General features: G+C 47.5%; 1 protein-coding gene across 2 annotated transcripts in view; it reads right to left on the reverse strand.

Annotated features, from left to right (window-relative positions):
- Positions 1-21,997, reverse strand: part of LOC147748431 (SWI/SNF-related matrix-associated actin-dependent regulator of chromatin subfamily A member 4-like) — a 364,311-nt gene that overhangs the window by 327,137 nt on the left and 15,177 nt on the right. The window contains exons 2-3 of one of the 2 annotated variants that reach the window (XM_086961561.1): positions 18,157-18,320; positions 7,757-7,984 (exon numbers count right to left, since the gene is read on the reverse strand). In XM_086961561.1, coding sequence (XP_086817687.1) covers positions 7,757-7,984; positions 18,157-18,320 — 392 coding nt within the window. Of the gene's footprint in view, positions 1-7,717; positions 7,985-18,156; positions 18,321-21,997 lie in introns of both variants that reach the window. The other variant, XM_086961552.1, reaches the window with a different exon arrangement.

Consider the following 21,997-nt stretch of genomic DNA (forward strand, 5'->3'; position numbering starts at 1 on the left):
CCTTTCTCGCAGGGCCTTCGGATTCATCTTTTGACACGACGAACACCCATCCACGTCGTGGTCGGAGCTCAAACACCAAATACAGTCCTGGTGTGGGTCCGTAACGGACATCATCTTTCCACATTCCCTGCAGGACTTAAAACCTGTCTTCTTTGTCGAAATATTATCGAACAAAGTAGCAAGAGAACAGAGAAACGAAGAAATACAGCAACAGTGTAACTAGAAGCTACAGAGTATCCCAAAACCGTTAGCGTCGACGGCGCGGAAAAAAGGGAACTGATGTCATCACACCGGCGTGGGCCTATTGTAGCGTCGGTGACGTCAGCGGAGTCGCGTGCGATGCCGTGTCTCTATGACGTCGAGGCTACAAAAAGAATTTCCGAATGTTGCTGACGCAAGGGGATATTCACAAGGTGAGGAATCCACACGGCAGATGTATCTATCAGAATACTGTTTCTAACATATATATCGTTACTGAAGGCTGCCTGACAGATGACCTGCAAGGGGACTCCCCGACCCAGGGCAGTAGTAGCAGCCGTGGCCCGAGTGGAATGGGCCCTCAGCCCAACAGGAGGTTCCTTCTTAGCCAAAGAGTAGCATGCCTTGATACACAACACGACCCACCAAGAGATGGTCCATTTGTGCACCGCCCGTCCCTTCTTAGCGCCCACATAACCAACAAAGAGTTGGTCATTCACCCGGAACTGGCCTGTGCGATCCAGATAGAATGAGAGTGCACGTTTTGGGTCCAGACGGTGGACCCGCTCTTCCTCTTTAGAGTGATGCGGAGGCGGAAAGAAGGTGGGCAGAGTGATAGACTGCCCGATGTGGAAGGCTGTGACTACCTTGGGTAGGAAAGAGGGTCTTGTCCGCAACACAACCTTGTCTGGATGGACAGAAAGGAAAGGAGGCTTGGAGGAAAGAGCCTGGAGCTCACTCACTCTCCTGGCAGAGGTGATGGCAACCAGGAAAGCAGTCTTAAGAGTAAGAAGACTGAGAGGACAGTTATGATGCAGCTCAAAAGGAGCACACATCAGGTTAGTCAGATCCAGGTTCAAGTCCCACTGAGGCATCACGAAAGGAACAGGGGGAAACATACGAGTGATGCCCTTCAAGAACCTATTTACAATCGGGGACTTGAACAAAGAAGGCTGGTCAGGTGGCCTTTAGAAGGCGGAAAAGGCAGAAAGGTAGCCCTTGATAGTGCCCAGAGCAGAGCCCTGCTGGGCAAGAGAAAGAAGGAAGAGGAGAACCTCAGAAAGGGGGGCAGAGAGTGGATCCATAGCCTTTGCTGTGCACAATGCCACAAATCTGTTCCACCTGCAGGCGTATACCGACTTAGTGGAGGGACGCCTGGCTGCCAGAATCACATTACAAACTTCAGGAGGCAAGTCAAATGGCCTCAACTGTCGCCGCTCAATCTCCAAGCATGGAGGAGGAGACTGGACAGGTTTGGGTGGAGGACCGTCCCCTGCTGCTGCGACAGAAGGTCCTCCTGAAGAAGCAGACGAATCGGGGATCGACAGACATGTGAGTAGCTCGGGATACCAGTATCTTCGTGCCCAGTCCGGAGCCACAAGGATGGCCCGGGCCCGGTCGCGCCTGATCTTCTTCAGCACTCTGGGCAGAAGTGGTATAGGCGGAAAGGCGTACAACAGACCGCAGCTCCACTCGTGACGAAAAGCGTCTCCGAGCGAGTGCCGCCTTGGAAATTCGAACGTGCAGAACTGATGACATTGCGCGTTCTCTTCTGTGGCGAATAGATTTAACCAAGGCTCTCCCCACTGCTCAAAGAGGCCTTGCGTCAACGTCCGAGTTCAGACACCATTCGTGTTCCAACATGCACCGACGGCCGAGTTTGTCCGCCCTGGCGTTCAGGGAACCTGCCAGGTGTTGAACCACCAGGGTCACGCCCTGATGTTCCAGCAACTGCCAGCGGCGCAGAGCCTCCTGGCATAGGGTCCACTACCCCACCCCGCCCTGTTTGTTGCAGTACCACATGGCGGTGGTGTTGTCCGTGAACACCTGCACTACACTCCCCCAGACAGAGGGGAGGAATGCCTTCAGTGCAAGCCGGATCGCTAGCAGCTCCAGAAGGTTGATGTGAAGCCGGGACTCCGCCGGAGACCAGAGGCCTCTGATCTCCGCCTCTCCCATGTGGCCCCCCCAGCCCTGGAGGGACGCGTCCGTCACAACTACAGGCTCCGGTTGGGGTAGGGAGAAGGATCTGCCGCTGACCCAATCGCGGTCCGTGAACCATCACGGCAACTGTCTTGCAGTGCCCTCTGAGATCAAGAAATGGTCGGACAAGTTGCCCTGATGCAGGGCCCACTGAAACTTCAGGTCCCACTGCAGAGCCCGCATCCGCCACCTGGCGTGATGCACCAGAAGGATGCAGGAGGCCATCAGCCCCAGAAGCTGCAGCGTCAACCTGACGGAGACTCGGGATAACAGCTGAAAGATCGGAATCAGAGCCTGAATATCCCGAACCCGCTGTTCGGGAGGATAAACCCGAAACTGCGCCGAGTCTAGAACCGCTCTGATGAAGAGGAGCTTCTGAGAGGGACACAGGTGTGACTTCGGCACATTGATGGAGAACCCCAGCAGGTGTAGGAGGTCGGTCGTAGTCTGGAGGTGGCTGACGACTGTCTGGGGCGAGCCCGCCTTCAACAACCAGTCGTCGAGGTAGGGGAAGACTGAAACCCCTAACCTGCGCAGATGAGCTGCGACCACCGCCATCACTTTCGTGAACACCCGTGGGGCGCTGGTAAGGCCGAAGGGGAGCACGGTAAACTGAAAATGCTTGTGACCTACCGTGAACCACAGGTAACGCCGGGGGGCCGGCAGGACAGGGATATGAAAATAAGCGTCCTGCAAGTCCAACGCTACCAACCAGTCTCCTGGGTCCAGGGCAGCTAAGACCTGAGCCAGTGTCAGCATCTTGAACTTCTTCCGGAGGAAGCCGTTGACGTTCAGCAGGTCCAAGATAGGGTGTAGGCCCCCTTTGCCCTTCTTGGGTACCAGAAAGTAGTGAGAGTAACAACCACACCCTACTTCTGGCCCAGGAACGCGCTCGATGGCCCCCTTGGCCACGAGGGCCGTAACTTCCTCTTGTAGAAGTTACAAGTGATCCCCCGACACGCGGTGGTACTGCGGTGGCATGGCTGGAGGGGTTGCTTCGAAGGGGAGGGAGTAGCCCCTTCGGACGATTTGCAGCACCCACCTGTCCGATGTGACAGTGCGCCAGTGGAGGTGGTGATGGCGAACCCTGCCCCCCACTGGCGTCACATGGGCCTGAAAGCTCGGACTAGGAGGGTTTCGAGGCAGATGTTGTAGGGGCAGATGTGGACTGGCCTCGCCGTTGTCCCCGACCGCCGCCACGGCGGTTTCCACGTCCGCCACCGCGCTGGATGGTAGTCCTGGAGTCCTTAAAGCAATCAAGCGCATGGTCTGCCTTGTCGCCAAAGAGGCGACGGCCATCAAACGGCATGTCCATAAGGTTATTTTGGACATCAGCCGAAATGTTGGCGGACCTCAACCAGGCGTGGCGACGAATCGCCACCGTCGTTGCCATCGCTCTGCCCAGTGAGTCTGTGGTATCCAGCCCACACCGGATGGAATACTGTGCCACATCTCGACCCTCCGCAAGGGCTTGGGCGAGTTTAGTCCGACCCCCTCCGGACATTGTTGCAGCACGTCCACGACCGTGTCCCACAGAAAGTGGGTGTAACGGCCCAAGAGGCATGCAGTGTTGACTGACCGCAACCCCAAACTCAGGGAGGAGAATACCTTTTTCACGTATTGCTCATACCTCTTGGATTCCCGATCGGGGGAGCCGCTGGGAATGCAGTCTGGGATTTAGAGGCCTGGATGACCAGGCTCTCAGGGGTGGGGTGGGTGGACAGAAAGCGAGGGTTGCCCGGAGCTGGGCGGTGGCGCCTGGCCACGTTCCTATCTACAGGCAGACCTGTAGCGGGCTTGGACCAAGTGCCCAGAAGAACGTCTGACAAGGCCTCATTAAATGGCAGCAGAGGCTCAGCCGAGCTTGCCTGCGGTTTAAGGACCTCAGTGAGGAGATTAGTCCTCACGGCCGTGACGGGGAGCTCAAGGCCCAATGCCTTGGTGGCCCGCGTCAGCACCACACTATAGGCAGCCCCCTCCTCCGTAGCCACGGTAGGAGGGGAGACAAAACCAGTGTCTGGCGAAGTGTCCAGACCACTGGCCTCCCCAAACTCACCTGTCCAGTCCTGAGAAGACTGGCACTCACGTGTCAGAGGGTCCTCAGACCCCTCCCAATCCTTCTCGCCACACATCTCCTGATACTCAGGGTCAAAGGATGGGGCCAGGTCATAGAAATAGAAATCTCCCATCAGCGTCGAGAGCGGCGCCGTTCCGAAGCCGGACCCGAATCGAGGGTAGGACCAGGGATGCCGTCGTTCCGGGACGGCGCCGGAGGCGACACCCTGGGGGTCGGCGCCGGCGAGGTCATGAGGTCGACCGGCGACGACCCGGATCCGGATCCGGCGGGGCACTGCGGCGTGGGGACCTAGGTCGCCGACGTCGCCGAAGAACCTGATGCCGCCGGGGCCGACGCACCTGGCCCGCGTGAGGTCCCAGTCTGGGCCGCTTGGCCCGAAGGCGCCTCGGAACCCGACGGAGGAGTTAGTGACCTCATGGCCGTGAGGAACGCCTCGATCTCCTCCGGCGTCGCGTGCTGCCCAGGGACCGGTGGGTATGGAGCAGGCCGCGATGCCTGCGGCTCCGGCGGAGAAACGGGGGCTGTGTCGCCCGAACCCCCGGCCGCGGCCCGCGAGCGTCGGGGGGAGTCAGAAGAGCGATGAAGCCTCTTCGACTTCTTGTGCCTCTTACCTGAGGACTTCGAGCCCGTAGACTGGTGACGACTCCCGGAGCTATGATGACTCCGACCCCGCGACCGGTCCCTCGACCTCCTCGGGGAACGGGACCTCGAGCGGCGCGGGCCGACTGCCGGAGCTCGAGTCGCTTGCGGGACCGCTCCATTCTAGCTTTGAACGTCAGGGCCCGGCAGTCGGAGCAGGACTTGTCGTCGTGGTCGGGGCACAGAAAGTAAAGGCACCGGCGATGGGGGTCGATAACCGACATCAGTCGGTTGCAGTTGACGCAGGGTTTGAACCCGGGCATCCCTCCCGGCACCGTCGGAGTCGAACGACTTCGAAAGATTATTGAAAAAGTTAGTCAAAAATTGACTAAGGGTACAACTTTTTCCGGATTTGCACTTGCTGGCGCGGAAAAAAGAAGAACTGACGTCAGCGCGCAAGGGCGGCGTCTAAGTACTCCGACAACGCCATCACGGCGCCAACGACGCAGACGACGGACGCGGAGCCGCAGACAACGCCTACCGACGGGCAGGGGTACTGCTACGCAAAAGTTTCCGGATCCAGTCTGACGCCTGGGGATATTCTAAGGTAAGGAATCTAATACTAACCTGTTTCTTTCAGATACAATGAGTGAAAAAGTAGTGATTTACGGTTTCTTCTAAAATTCATATCTCTGTTTTTATAAATTTGTTAATGTGTCGCGATTTTTTCTTATTTACTATTTTTGGTACAACTTGTTGCTTTTTATTTGTTCCTTTGATAAAACCTGATTGCTCTGTGCCACAGCCACCCAGTACTGAGCTACGGTTTTACAAGTTAACCTGACTGGACCAGATTTAGATGTGTGTCACTATTAAATTGTGAGGTCGCACAACTACACCAGATAAAAATTTGCATTTCTCACAATGAGTGTAACATTTTCATCAGTAATCCAGTCTTCTACCCATCTGAGGACCCAGGAAGCTAATGCATGTAGATTACTCTTATTTAAACTAACACAGTCTCTTGGTGACATGTGATTCACACAAGTTAGGTAAGATCATTAACTGACGTGGAAACACTTTCGGAAAAAGCCAGAGGCCAATTTGCCACATTCATGTCATGAGACAAGAACATTGCTGTCTGGGCAGGACCATTCAGTTGAAAGGTAATTTCCAGCAGTGCAATAAGAATAAGTCACAGGGTGGAAACTTTATCCCTAAACAGACAGTTTTTGCATCATGTAAGCATGTAGCCCTACTGGGATGATTTTTGAAAAGGTCAAATGTTCATGAAAAATGAGCTCCAGAACCCCCAAACATGGTTTGGCTGTTTTTTAGTGATCAATTCGCACAGTAATATGGAATCTACCCAACTGAGTGCTTTTGCAGCATTGGAAAACACTGGATATGAAGCAAGAAGAGCTTGTACAACAAGGCCATGTGAGCAATGAAAATGTAAGTGAAATACATTAGGAGTAAATAGGTTGCAGGAAATTAACTGCAGCATACTCATGAGTATGGGAAGCTGTGAAGGTAACAGGAAGAGAGGAGCTGAATGGACAGCTCAGCTTATAAATAAAATATAGGAAGAACCAAGTTTAAAAAAAACAGAAGAAGAACATAGAAAGCTTATGCCATTTGCAATGGTGGTGAAGCATGAACATGAGCTGCCAGAGAAAGGCAGGTAGACATGCCATAGACCAAACCGCTCCTTGGAGGGTGCATCTCAAAAGCTCACATGGCTTCAATATGAAGGGAGGGTGTGCTTCTCTTCTATCGATTTACTAGGCTATCCTGTCAACATCTACTGCTCATAAAAGGCTGGCAAATGGAAGAAAACTTAAGCCAAACCATCATTCAGCTCCAAATCTGTGTCATCTGGGATATATATCGCCCTGCAGAATGTTTATCATAAGAGAGCCAGTTCCGTGATCACTGTTTTTCCTAAACAGCATTTATTAAGCCCAGCTTCAACACTTACAAAGTACTACACTTTCTCTAACTTCCTAGCTCCTTACTAAATACATATTGGAGTGCCACTGTAAGGTCCAATTCAGCAACACTGTTGTACAGCTCTGTTAAGCAGAACGTATATGCTAGGAGTCAAACAGCTATTGCCATTCCTATAGGTCATTGGGACAAATCTTATCTGCAAACAATGGTTTGAAGACAAGAAGGAGGTAATAAAGTCACAATCAAAATACTGTTTAAGGGACAAACCCAAGAACAGAGTCCATTTCATGAGTGCATACCTCAAATTGCAAATGCTTGAGATGCTTAAATGAATGTCACTATTGCCGCCCATAAGAACAGAATTTTAGCCACCTCAAAAAGGAGATGAGTTGCACTTTAAATCTCATCTAGTCATCTTCAGGATGTGCACACATGAGAAGCAGGATTATTCTTGCACTGTCTTGATAGGGCAAAATATCCACTTGGAGCTTCACAAAAGAAATGAATTAAGAAATACTTTAACAACTAGTTAGAATTTCGTCAAAGCTCAAGCTTGAAATAAATCGAAAGGCATACTATTTAAACAAAGAAGCAGGAGAGGGCCAAGCACAAAATGGGCTCCTCCAGCAGTCAAAATGTAGTGAACAAACAAGCAAAAAATGAGGTGACCCTAACAAGCAACAGCTGAGCTCACTAGGGCAAATCTAGTTACAAAGATCTACTACTTTGGATGAGGAACACCCCAAAACATGTAGCAAAAGCAGCAGCTCTAACAAAAGACTGAATTAGGAGAAGGGCCCTAAGAAAATGAGAAAGAAAACAAAGGCAGGCAAGAGATGGGTTATAAAAAAGAAGAAGCATGAAATCAAACAAAATGCAGCAATGTTTGTAGAGCAGGTGCCCAAGGTGGATTTCAGGAAAACTTACAGTCGCCAGCGAGTCTGTTACCCCATCCTGACCAGTTACCTCGTCCTGTTCTTCGTGCTCCAGGATGGCCTGCAGGAAAGCTCTTCGTTCATGGCTGGATGACTTTTGGTCAAACATTCCGGCCTGGATTACCTTCTGATCTACATTTAGTTTGTACTTAGCAGCAGCAAGAATTTTTTCTTCAACACTGTTTACAGTGCAGAGCCTAAGTACGCGCACTTCGTTCGTCTGACCAATGCGGTGGGCTCTGTCCTGTGCCTGCAAGTCCTGCATTGAGAAGGAAAAGGAAAACTGTCTTAGAGAAATACCAATTCTTTCCAGCTGATTTTCACACACAACCACACCAGAAGGGATGTACCATGTTACAACGCATACCATTACAACTACCTACCATTACAACGCGACCATTACAACGCATACCATTACAACGCATAGCGCTTAGAGGTGCTGGATAGTGGTAAGTATAATTTACTATTTCAACTCCAGTCCCAGTGGACACTAGGGAAGGTGTTGGATAGTAAATTAAACGTATTCCCTATCCTAGAGCGCCCCCCAGCGCAATGCGTTGTAATGGTATGCGTTGTAAAAGTTGCGTTGTAACAGGTGTATACCCACCAGAAGTGTCAAATAAACATTCACACATTAGCCAAAAAACACACTTTTCTTGTCCCACTTTTGTGCAGCGAAGTACAACCAGCCATCACTGTTAAACAGCTTACAACAAATCTGCCCCAGAACACATGGACAACTTTCAAGGATTTACTTGCAACTTAATTCTGTCATATACACTTTCGCACATCTTGCTAAGGACCCCTCTTTAAGCCAGTCAGTTTCCAGCACTAGACTGTTTAATAACACATCACTGGTTGACAAACTCTTAAATATGTGAGCTAAGACATTTTTCACTTTACACCATGTACCCTTCAAACTATGTTAAATACCCATTTTGAACGTCTACTATACAAGTCCTCACTATATTATTTTTGTTTATCGACCGACAATCTCTTTGCTTTTGAATACCTTTTCATAAATCTGTCAGAATAGGCATACAATTGTTTAATTTCCCATAAGTCGCCCTTAACACAATCCACAGTTTCAATGCTCTTTTGCACACATAACAGAAGATCTGGCCAAGACATCTTACACTGCAGCAGTTATTCATCCACACCCAACCAGTTCCACCAAATACACTCTTACTCCAGACATCTACACATTTCTACAGTGATTTTATTAAATGATCAATCTTTTCCAAAGACTTTTCAAAACCTGTTTTGAAGAAAATACTCTTACTGCCAAAAAGTCACCAATATATTATTTAAAAAAAAGGCAATACAGTGCACAAGGCACACAACAAAGGACACTGTAATGTTGAATTCTGTTGCGTTTAATGGATTAGTAATTTGCAGTTTCCTAGTTCATGTCAATCAAAGGTTAATATGAATGTTGAATATATAATTCAATGCAGTTTGACACTTCTCAAAAGACAAATGGTCTACTTCCACCTGTTGCTGCTATAGTTAGGATCTAAACAGGTAAAAACGAGACACAAAGTGTGTAAATGGCACTATTAAGTCCCACACATCTCATTATGTTTAAAGCAAATAGTGCTTTTTCCCTAAAGATGGCGGCAAGTTACAGTTTTCTCAAAGCAGTAGTTAGTTCAAAGAGTCACTCAGAAGTTAGAAGAGTCCACATATTTAGGACCTTAGTTTATTTGTCTTAAATGTGAACATGCTTTCTTGCAAGCCACTTTCACAATAAATAGGCATTGTACTATTATATTCCATAAATGCATTTCTTGTTGGAAAGATGCCTCATTGAATGAACATAGAAACTCAATTTAGAGATTCAGGAGACTGAATTTAAGGCAACGGAATCAGCAGTGATCAGCTGTAGGTGTGCTGATCTGAAGTGTGGACCCATATATGTGTTCTGGACCAGCTATTCGTAAGAAGGCACTATTTTCTAAACTATTTAGGATTCATTTGTTTCAGCATTTGTGAGTATTAAAAGACAAACAGATAAATAATAATGCCACAAGTGCCACATACGTTGTCTATTATCACATTTGCTATACAGTTTGCCTCTTTATGCCACGTAGGTCAGTCAGTACAGGGTATAAATTGCGGTTCCAGTGCTGAATAAACATACTTCCAAACAATACATTCTCAACTTATCTTTCCCAGCACCACCAACTAAATGACATAACATGTTTTCTAGCAGTCTCAGGACCTCCACTCAGCCATCCACCATACTTTTACAACAGTCCCTCCACACAAAGCTCTTGTCGAGTAATTCCATAACATACATACCTAGTACATTTCAGCAACTATCACTGCCCCCTTACAAAAAATAAAACGGTAATAAACTTTCTAGCAGAACCCAAACCGCAACCATGCGTACTCTAACAAACCATTAGCAGAGATGATGGGACCCCCTCAAGACTTGATCAAGCCAGGGAAGGAGGGGAATAAAGCAATATGACAAGAAGAACAAATTTCCCTTACCTACCACATAGTAAAAGTAAAACAATGAATCAGAAAAATGAATGAATCAAGTATTGGTGACAAAAATTAAGCCATGATTTACAATATTTCTAAAAATATACAATTTATTCCATGATTATAAATATAAATTTACATCAGTTTACATTCCTTTGTGAATTCATCAAATGAGATTTGCAATTTTTATAAAGACAAAGCATTTTTTATAAATAAAAAGTGGAAACACAGTAAAGCATGATAAAGTACAGATGAATCAGACATATATGCCAAATTCAATGGCTACAGATAAGTACATAATTCATTAGACCCCTGGAAAAGAAAAAGAAAAAGATATAATACTAACATTTGCATACATTCATAACATTCACCACATATTCACTCAAGCTACACACACTCCCACAACATTTGAAACAAGAAAGTAAAATCATGAAGCCAGGTCTCCAAGATCAATGTGAGACCCCGCACTTGGTCGACGCGCGTTTCGGCGGCTCAAGGCCACCTTCTTCAGGACCACTTCCAATAGGACAACCCAAGTTTCCAGGGAGTACTTAAAAACAGGTGTTGGCGATTCAGATGAAATTCTGATTGAAAAAATCCGATTGTATAGTTCAGATGTTTATTTTCTATCTATCTTCCAAATATTAGTCTCTTTACGACTAGTTGTTGGAGTGGTACTTAGCCTTCTCTTTATTTTAATGTTCTTTTTAAACAGATTTTTGTTCCTAGCTCTGGTAAGTATTAAACGTGTCCACAAGATATTATGGGTCCATTTTCTACTTGAAACTCCATGCGAGGGTACAACAAGCGAACCATTGAATGACCTTTAGCGAATAAGACTAAGGTCCTAACGTATCCATCTCCATGATCAGCTCCTATTGGAAGTGGTCCTGAAGAAGGTGGCCTTGAGCCGCCGAAACGCGCGTCGACCAAGTGCGGGGTCTCACATTGATCTTGGAGACCTGGCTTCATGATTTTACTTCCTTGTTTCAAATGTTGTGGGAGTGTGTGTAGCTTGAGTGAATATGTGGTGAATGTTATGAATGTGTGCAAATGTTAGTATTATATCTTTTTCTTTTCCAGGGGTCTAATGAATTATGTACTTATCTGTAGCCATTGAATTTGGCATATATGTCTGATTCATCTGTACTTTATCATGCTTTACCTTGTTTCCACTTTTTATATATAAAAAATGCTTTGTCTTTATAAAAATTACAAATCTCATTTGATGAATTCACAAAGGAATGTAAACTGATGTAAATTTATATTTATAATCATGGAATAAATTGTATATTTTTTTAAATATTGTAAATCATGGCTTAATTTTTGTCACCAATACTTGATTCATTCATTTTTTTGATTCATTGTTTTACTTTTACTATGTGGTAGGTAAGGGAAATTTGTTGTTCTTGTCATATTACTCTAACAAACCATGCAGTGCACCACACACCATATCCTGTGAAAACATTACCTTTTACAATAGGAACCTAATGAACAAGTTACTTACCTTCGGTAACGCTTTTTCTGGTAGATACAGTATCTGCCTGTGGATTCCTCACCTTGTGAATATCCCCTTGCGTCAGCAACATTCGGAAATTCTTTTCGTAGCTTCGCGCCGACGTGGACTTGGACGTCATAGAGACACGGCATCGCACGCGACTCCGCTGACGTCACAGATGCCCATAATAGGCCCACGCCGGCGTGATGACATCAGTTCCGCCCTTTTTTCCGTGCCTTCGAGGCACACGGACGGACTAATGACAGTATATATATATACATAGTATACACAGTACACGATAGTCAAGATAACACACACAGTGTTAAGCAAAAGTAAGAAAACATCTGAAATACACATTTTCTTTGACCATAAAACAAATACAATATAATCACTCTGGTATAGAAGAGTGGACAACGGGGAGGCGGTGGGTCAGTGAGGAATCCACAGGCAGATACTGTATCTATCAGAAAAAGCGTTACCGAAGGTAAGTAACTTGTTCTTCTGATAGATACATCTGCCAGTGGATTCCTCACCTTGTGAATAGAGTCCCACAGCAGTCCCCACTCCCGGAGGAGGGTGTCCACTCTCCTATCCGAGAAAGTCCTGGAGGACAGAGCGTACAAAGTGGCCGTCCCACCTCACCTTGGTATCCAAGCAGTAATGCTTCGCGAAAGTGTGGAGGGAGGACCAAGTTGCGGCCCTACAAATATCCTCTACAGGAACACCTCTAGACAAAGCAGAGGTTGATGACTTAGCTCTCGTAGAATGAGCCCTTATACCCTCTGGAGGCTCCTTACCGGCCAAAGAGTAGCAGATCTTTATACAGAGGATCATCCATCTTGAAAGAGTTCTTTTATGAACCGCTCTTCCTTTTTTGCAGCCAGCGAACCCAATGAAGAGCTGGTCATCCACACAACAGTCTTTAGTTCTGTCCAGGTAAAAGCTCACCGCCCTCTTAGGGTCCAGACGGTCTAACCTCTCCTCCTCTTTGGAAGGGTGTGGTGGAGGATAAAAGGTAGGGAGGGTAAAGGATTGTCCTAGGTGGAAGGGAGTCACCACCTTAGTGAGAAAAACAGCCCTGGTCCTAAGAACCATTCGATTAGCATGAATGGTCAGGAATGGGGGCTTGGAACTAAGAGCCTGAAGCTCACTTACCCTGCTTGCCGAGGCAATTGCAACCAGGAAGACTGTCTTAAAAGTCAAAAGCCTCATAGGACACTTGTGTAAGGGCTCAAAGGGAGCACCCATCAAGTATGTTAAGACAAGATTTAAGTCCCATTAAGGGACACTATAAAGGGAGTAGAAGGGAATTTATTAGTGAGACCCTTCAAAAATCTTAAAACTACAGGAGATTTGAAAAGAGACGGCTGGTCCGGCAAACATAGAAATGCTGACAAGGCCGAGAGATAACCCTTGACTGTGGCAACAGCCAGCCCTTGCTGCGCCAAAGAGAGAGCAAACTGGAGAATATCAGATAAATGGGCTTTCAAAGGGTCTACAGATTTCTCTCCACACTAGGTGACAAATTTAGACCATCTGTAAGAATAAATGGATTTAGTGGAGTCACGCCTAGCCGATAATATGACATCCACCACATCGTGTGGGAGAGAAAAGGAATTCAGGTTGCCCCGTTCAATCTCCAGGCATGAAGGTGTAATGTCTGGAGGTGGGGGTGCAGAACCTGCCCCTCCATCTGAGAGAGGAGGTCTGCCCTGAGACGGAGCGGCGGGTGAGAGGAGAGGTGGAGAAGATCTGTGTACCACACCCTTCTATGCCAATCCGGGGTGACCAATATGACTTGGGCCCGGTCTTGGCGAATCTTCCTCAGAACACGAGGAATCAAAGGTATGGGAGGAAACGCGTAAAGGAGTTGTCTTCCCCAACTCAACTGAAACGCGTCCCCCAAGGCTCCTTGCATGGGATACTGGAGGCAGCAAAAAGACGGGCAGTGAGCATTCTCGTGAGTGGCTAACAGGTCCACCCGAGGAGTTTCCCACATCTGAAAGATGTTGTGAACTACCTCTGGATGGCGCCTCCACTCGTGGTCGGCCGCGAACTGCCGACAGAGTGTCCGCACGAACGTTCAGAACTTCGGCCAGATGATATGCCATCAGACAAATCTGATGGTCCTGAACCCAGGACCAAAGCCGCAGAGCCTCCCTGCTGAGACACTGCGACCCCACTCCTCCCTGCTTGTTGATGTACCACATTGCGGTTGTGTTGTCCGTCGGGACTTGGACTGACCGACAGCGAAGGGAAGGGAGGAAGGCCTTGAGCGCAAAACGTATCGCCCGAAATTCCAGAAGGTTGATATGAAGCAACCTTTCCTCTGGAGACCAAAGACCTTTGACCTCCAGGTCCTCCAGATGAGCACCCCACCCTAGAGGGGATGCATCCGTTATTACTGTGGCCACCGGAGGAGGCAGTTGAAAAGGCTTCCCCTGAGACAGGTTGCCTTCCACGCCCCACCAAGTCAGATCCGCTGCAGCTTCTCTGGGGATCCTCACTGACTCCCTGAGATCTCCGTTGTGCTGATGCCACTGTCTGCGGAGGCACCACTGGAGTGCCCTCATGTGCCAGTGTGCATGGTTGACCAACAGAATGCATGAAGCCATCAGACCGAGCAGGCGAAGGACCTTGAGGACTGGAATGACCGCTCCATTGTAAAATAAAGAAATCATTTCCTGAATGTCGCGAATCCTTTGAGGAGGAGGGAATGCACGACATACAGTTGTGTCCAGTACGGCACCTATGAACAGGATGCGCTGGGAGGGCACCAGGTGAGACTTGGGTACATTTATCAAAAAACCCAACCTGTACAACAACTGGGTTGTCTCTTGCAGCTGTTGGAGCACTCTCTCTGACGATTCTGCTTTGATCAGCCAGTCGTCCAAATAGGGAAATACTGGAATCTCCGACCTTCTGAGATGAGCTGCCACCACCGCCATCACCTTGGTGAAGACTCGAGGCGTAGAAGTAATTCCAAAAGGAAGGACCGCAAACTGATAGTGCTGTGACCCCACCGTAAAACCGAGATATTTCCTGTGCGACTTCAAGATTGGGATGTGAAAATACGCATCCTGCAAGTCGAGCGACACCATCCAGTCTTCTTCCAGCAGCACTTGAAGAACCTGCGCAAGAGTGAGCATCTTGAATTTCTCTTGTTTCAGATAGAGATTCAAGATCCTGAGATCCAGGATTGGACGAATCCTGCCATCCTTCTTGGGAATCAGGAAATACCGGGAGTAGCATTCCTGACCCCTTTCCTGCTCTGGAACCACCTCTATCGCACCCTTTCTTAATAGAGTCTGCACTTCTTCCTGTAGAAGCAACAGATGTTCCTCCGTGCAGAAACCTTGGCAAGGAGGTTAATTGGGAGGGAATTCCCGAAAGGGAAGGGCATACCCATTTTCTACGAGATTGAGAACCCAAAGATCTGATGTAACCGATTCCCCAATCCGTAGAAAGTGGGTAAGCCGACCCCCCCCCCACCGGACCCGCATGATCCTGAATGGCCGATCTAGGGCTTCTTTTCTGTGGCTGGGGGGTTGGAGGAGGCGGAAGAGGCCTGACGTCCACGAGGACAAGCTCTTTGCTTTCCCCTGTAAGATCTGTACAAGGTATTCTGCTGCTGCTGTTGTTGTTGCTGCTGCTGCTGACCTTGTCGATAATTGCTAAAGGAAGAGCGTCCAAACCCTCTGAATCTCCTGGCCGATGAACCTCTGATCTGGAGTCCTAAAGATTTGGCAGTAGCTCTACTGTCCTTAAACCTCTCTAAGGCAGTATCGGCCTTTTTGCCAAAGAGACCAACGCCATCAAATGGTAGATCCAATAAAGCTGCTTGAACATCTGCAGAAAAGTCTGATGATTTTAGCCAATCTGACCTTCTCGTGGCAACCGCAGTGCCCATGATGCGAGCCACAGAATCAGCAGTGTCCAATCCGCTTTGTATTACTTGGCGTGCCGCCGCTTGAGCGTCAGACAACACTTGCTCAAAATCACTCCTACTTCCATCAGGAATCTTGGGAGCCAAAAAACGCATTGAATCCATAAGTGCGTGCACATATCTCCCCATGAGACAAGTGGCATTAGTGGACTTTAATGCCATACTTGCAGAGGAGAAAATCTTTTTGGCCAACTGATCTTGTTTCTTGGCCTCCTTATCCCCACGCACTCAAAGACTTCTTTGAATATGCTGCCTGAATGACCAGGCTCTCAGGAGAAGGATGAGATGTTAAAAAGGCAGGGTCTTCTGGTGCGACCCTGTATCGTCTTGCCACACTTTTGGAAACAGCCGGAGCAGTTAGAGGCTTTTTCCACACCTCCATAATAGGCTCTGTTAAAGCCTCAATAAACGGAAGCAACGGTTCCACCACCGAACTAGGCGAATGTAGGACCTCAGTAAGAAGATTAGACTTAGATTCAACTGTTGGCAAAGTCAGATTCAACTGTTGGCAAAGTCAAATTAAGAAGACCAGCAGCCTTCCTCATTACTACATGATGAGGCTGGACGTTCTTTGATGGTGCATCTGAACCTGATGGTATCTCCTATTCCGGGGAAAAATCCAGGCCACTAGCATCTGCCAGGTCTTCAAAGCAGTCTTCTTCTAGTTCACCTTCCTCTACATCAGGATGAGACTTAACATATCTCTGCTCCTCCAAAAGGCGTTGTGCCTCCCTCCGGGACCTCTCCTTAACACGCCTCTCCACTGGATCCACCATCAACTCCAACGGAGCCGGAACCGACGTCGGTATCGAATCCGATAGCCCAGTAGGTTGTACTCAAGGTCGACTTGGAGAAAGCGACGCCGGGACCGGCGTTGACAACTTCAGCGGAGCCGTGTATTTCCATGGTGGCGTCGGGACGGCATAAACGGCATAAATGGAGCCGGGGCATAAGAGTGTGGCACCCCCAAATTGTAGGCCAGTGGACCCATGGTACCCGAAGGTGCTCCAGAGGGGTACCAAGCCCTCGTAAAGACGCCATACATTGCGTTCAAAAACACTGATGTGTCTTGGCCTGGGGCAGGAAAAGGTGGCTGAACACCCTCAGGCTGGACTCGAGGTGGGAACGAATCCAGCTCCTCTATAGGCACAGATTCCCCTTCCACCTGAACTTCTTCTTCCTCTCGGGCCGGGGACGACGCCGGAGATGGATCGGAAACCGGAGTCGGCGACTGCACCTGCGACTCCGAAGGTGAAGCCTCACCTTCCCAAATCGAAGCTTCCTGCGGTGGGATCACCTTCGATCGAACCTTCTATGGCGACTTCAATCTCGAGTCCGACTCCTTTCCCGAGTGACGTCGGGACTCATGTCTCCTCTTCTTATGCTTCCTTCTTGATTATGAAGCATGTTCCGTTGAGGACTTCGAGGTCGCCTCCTCTCGAGATCTAGATCTTGACTTCGACCTCTCCCTTCTCGAACGAGATTGTGAAGACTTCCTACCTTTGTCCGCCTTCAACTTCGCCACCAGGAGCTTGGTTTCTCTTTCCCGCAGGGCCTTCGGGTTCATCTTTCGACAAGACGAACACCCATCCATATCATGATCAGAGCTTAAGCACCATAAGCAGTCCTCATGCGGGTCCGTGATGGACATCATCTTCCCGCATTCCTTGCAGGGCTTGAAGCCAGTTTTCTTCGTCGACATCGTCACGAAACAAAGAAGCAGATAAATAAGGAAATAGCGACAAAGTCACTAGTAAGCTACTGTGATTCCTGAAACCGTTAGCGTCGACGACGCGGAAAAAAAGGAACTGATGTCATCACACCGGTGTGGGCCTATTATGGGCGTCGGTGACGTCAGCGGAGTCGCGTGCGATGCCGTGTCTCTATGACGTCCAATTCCACGTCGGCGCGAAGCTACGAAAAGAATTTCCAAATGTTGCTGACGCAAGGGGATATTCACAAGGTGAGGAATCCATTGGCAGATGTATCTATCAGAAATCTGTCTCACCAAAGGCAAACTTCAGTCATATCCTAAATGCCCACCATTCAATACTCTGTTCATCCACTGCTAGCTCTGTGTTACAAACATATTTATCAGCTGATCTCTTGTTTACTCCATACCTCCTCACTTTCACAGCCCACAAAACAGGATCCTCTACAGGGATTGCAGCCATAACACAAACTTCCCTACTAGTTGTACATCATCTTGTGCTGGTTCGGAAATTTTTATTTTTTTCTGTTAATGCCAAACCAAACTCTGGAAAAGGTGTTTCCATTGAAGGCCCAGACCTTTAATGACCCAAACATCTTAAGCTGTAGACATGTTACCCAGCTTTGCTTTCCAGGAACAATCACAAGTGTGCATAACCAATCCTCAATAAAACCTCCTCACTTATCAAAGGGCTCATAATAGTGGTAGACGGCTGTGCACCTCATGAGTAAACATTTCATGTATCCACTCTAAAAATAAGAAAAACTCAATGGGTTTTTTAACCTGATGCGGATTCCAGTCGCTGTCAAAGATGATGACTGTATCGGCAGACTGCAGGTTAAGGCCGAGCCCCCCAGCCCGAGTGCTTAGCAGGAAGACAAAATACTCTGAGGTGGGCTCGTTGAAGGTTTTCAGCAGCAAGCCACGGTCTTCTGCTTTAGTGGTCCCTGTCAAGCAACACAAAGATTAAGTATGGAGGCATAGAAAAGCCACTATTTCTTAAAAAACAAAACACAAATAATATTATTTGTAAACACAGTTCTCCATCATGGACATTTTCATTATGTTTATTGCCTGTTAGAATGCTTCCTGCAAGTTGGGATCTTATTGAGTAATGAAAATTATTCAATGGAACTCTGAACAAACATTGAAAATGCAATAGGTCTCACCATTGATTAAATTAAAGCCATTTGCTTTGCTAATGTTATTGTTTTCTAGATTTGCATTATTTAGTGTATATTTGTGATATGTGCATATATCTGCTCTTCCCTCGCCCCTTTCGTCTGCCTCATGCTATTGTGATACTCACTATACAAAATTAACACACATACTACTCTTCTATTTATTCACCTCCAAACTCTAACACGGCTGTTTTCCTACTAACGCTATGCTTTAAACTACTACACAGCTAACAAAACAATTCTAACTACGTACAACTACAACATATCACAAATATACACTAAATAATGCAAAGCTAGAATACAATACCATTAGAAAAGCAAATGGCTTTAACTTAATCAAAGGCGAGACCTATTGCATTTTCAATGCTCATTACAATTGGGACGCGCTGGAAGCAGTGAAGCATAGTGGTGTTAAAACTAACAAGTGGTGGTTATGCTGCTAGGAAACCGCAATAATGGCTGCCCAAATGGTAGCTATCTCAGTGATATCCACTTCTTGCAAAGCTGCTTCAACACACAGAAAATGAATGGTCAGTTGACACTTCCTATGACGTCACTCCCTTTGATATTACATTTTATGCAAATTAGAGAGGCCTTGCGTGTTTGTATCCTGCCAAGAGCCCCACAAATCCTAGGACAGACACTGGTGTTAATCCCAGTCTGCCCCCCCAGACCGTTAGACGTAAAATAGAGCAGCCAGGGGCTCGGTTTTTACCGACCCAGGCATGTTTCGCTTAAGCGAATCTACTGCTGCTGGTATAGGCAAGACGCCCAGAGCCCTAAAAATACCGGGGCAGATTTACAAGGCCCTTGCGCCACTTTTGCGTCACTTTTTACGTGTTAAAAATAATGCAAAAGTGGTGCAATTGGCTTGTAAATCTGCCCCACTATTTCCACTGTAATTCTCTTCTGACCTCTTGTTCGCGGTCTCACAGATCAGTGGCGTAGCTAATGTGGGGCCATCTTGCAAGAAATGTAATAATTGATCTCCATAGAGGCCCTCGCACCGCTATGACCGGTGCCACTGCACATATTGCACCAGTGTAGCTACGCCCCCTCAAGCCCTCTCTTTTCGACTGTCCCTCTACGGTTGCTTGTTATATTGTCTTTTTCTACCTACAGCCTTTCTTTTTGATCTATTTGTAAGTGTTCTTTGCTTCTTGTCACATTTCCCTTTTTGTCGCGACCTTTGTTACCCTGTAATGTACATTTTACACACCTCTCCACTTTCTCTTGTCTCTGTCTAATTGTGCTGCAGTCTCATCTTTTCATCAGTCACATTTTGTTGTAGTGTGTGTACCAAATGACCAAACTGCATGCATTCCAATGTTCAACTTTCCAGAGCCTCCAAAACAACACCTGGTGACAGACAAGCGCATCCAGCGTCTGAAAACCAGTCACTGGCAAAGGACACTTCAAGTACACGCGAGGCTTATGCATAGGCATTCAAAGAACACAAATGCTCACACTTTCAAAAAAATCTCAGCTATGCACAGCCACTTCAAACCCTCACACGAACCACAGCCTATGCATGGCCATTTTAAACCCACAAAAGAACCACAGCCTATTCCTTGGTTCTTCAAACCCACAAAAGTACCCTAGCATGTGTACAGGCACCTTAAGCTCTCAAAATGTACCACAACTTATGCATTGGCGCTTCAAACGCACAAGAGAACCTTAGTCTCGGCACAGGCACTTCAACCACACAAAACAACCACAGCCTACGCAGAGGCACCTCCTGCATTAAAAAAAATCACAGCTACGCACAGTAACTTTAAACTCTCACACGTACCACAGCATATGCATGACTATTTCAAACCCACGTAAGAACCGCAGACTATTCCTGGGCCCACAAAAGAAACACAACATGTGCACAAGCACCTCAAGATCTCAAAAGTACCACAACGCATGCATTGGCGCTTCAAACCCACAAAAGAACCATAGCCTCTGCACAGGCACTTCAATAACGAGAAACAACCACAGCCTATGCAAAGGCACCTCATGCTTTTAAAGGAATCACAGCTAAGCACAGTTATTTCAAACCTACAAGAGAACAACACAGCCTATGCATGAGCATTTCAAACCCATAAAAGAACCACAGCCTATGCCTGGGCTCTTCAAGCCCACAAAAGAACCACAGCTTATCTACAGGGACTTCAAACACACACTGGTATTTAAAGCCAATAAAAGAACAACAGCCTACACATGGGCACCTCAGGCCCCCATAAGAGCAAAAGCTTCTGTGCAGGCACTTCAATCCCACACGAATGCATAGACTCTTTCAGCGAACATGAGAGCCACAGCTAATGTACACACACGTCAAACCCACAGTCTATTCTCAGTCATTTCAGGTCCACCTGAGAGCCAATGCATATGCACAGACACATAAAGCCCATAAGAGAATTACAGCTTATGCATGGGACATTGCGCTCTCAAAAGAACTACAGCCTTTCAAAGGGCACTTCAAACCCAAATGAGAGCTACAGTCCATGTATGGGCAATGATAACCTAACCTACAAAAGAACCACATAGGAACTTCATGCCACAAAAGAACCACAACGTATGCATGGGCACTTCAAGGCCACAAAAGAACAACAGACTAGCACTTAGACTTCAAACCGTCATAAGAACCACAGCCTACACACAGCCACTTCTAGCACACAACACAACCACAACGTATGCATAGGCTCTTCAATCCCACAGAAGAGCCACATCCTAAGTACAGGCACCTCAGGATTTCAAAAGAAGCACAACCTATGCATATGCACTTCAAACCCATACCAGAACCACAGCCTGTGCACAGGCACTTCAAACTGATGAAAGTACTGCAACCCATGCATGGGCACCTCATACTCTCAAAGAACCGTAGCCTACGCATAGGCACTTCATAACCACATGAAAACCAAGACCTATGCAAGAGTAGTTTAAGCCCACAAAAGAATCCCAGCCTGTGCATAGGCACTTCAAGTTCACACAAGAGCCACAGTTCCTGCAAAGGTGCTTCCAATCCACAGAAAGAGCAGCTGCCATTGCATAGAAAGTTCGAGCACACATGAGCACCACGGAGAGGATGTGGCCTAACAGCTAGGGAGGTCGAAATCTGGGGAACAGGGTTCCAGTCTCGCCAACAACGCTCAACATCATGTGATTCTGGGCAAATCACTTAATGTCCCCGTGCCTAAGAAAAATAAATGAATGTGTCCTTGTATAATGCACTGGTGCTCATGAAAAGAGCTCCGATACCCAATACCTTCAGGTCAAGTTCGCGTTATATAAAACTCCGGGAACAAAAATTAGCTTTTTAAACACTAAGTAGAACCACAGCCTATTTACAAGAACGTCCAATCCACACATCCACGGCCAGGACCGGAGGATGTCAAGACCACAGCAGAGCATCGGCCTCTATGCAAGCACTTTAACCATACAGGCCACCAGCAGCCTGG

This window comes from Lissotriton vulgaris, chromosome 1_1 (assembly GCF_964263255.1).
Source record: "Lissotriton vulgaris chromosome 1_1, aLisVul1.2, whole genome shotgun sequence".
In the NCBI taxonomy this organism is placed as follows: Eukaryota; Metazoa; Chordata; class Amphibia; order Caudata; family Salamandridae; genus Lissotriton; species Lissotriton vulgaris.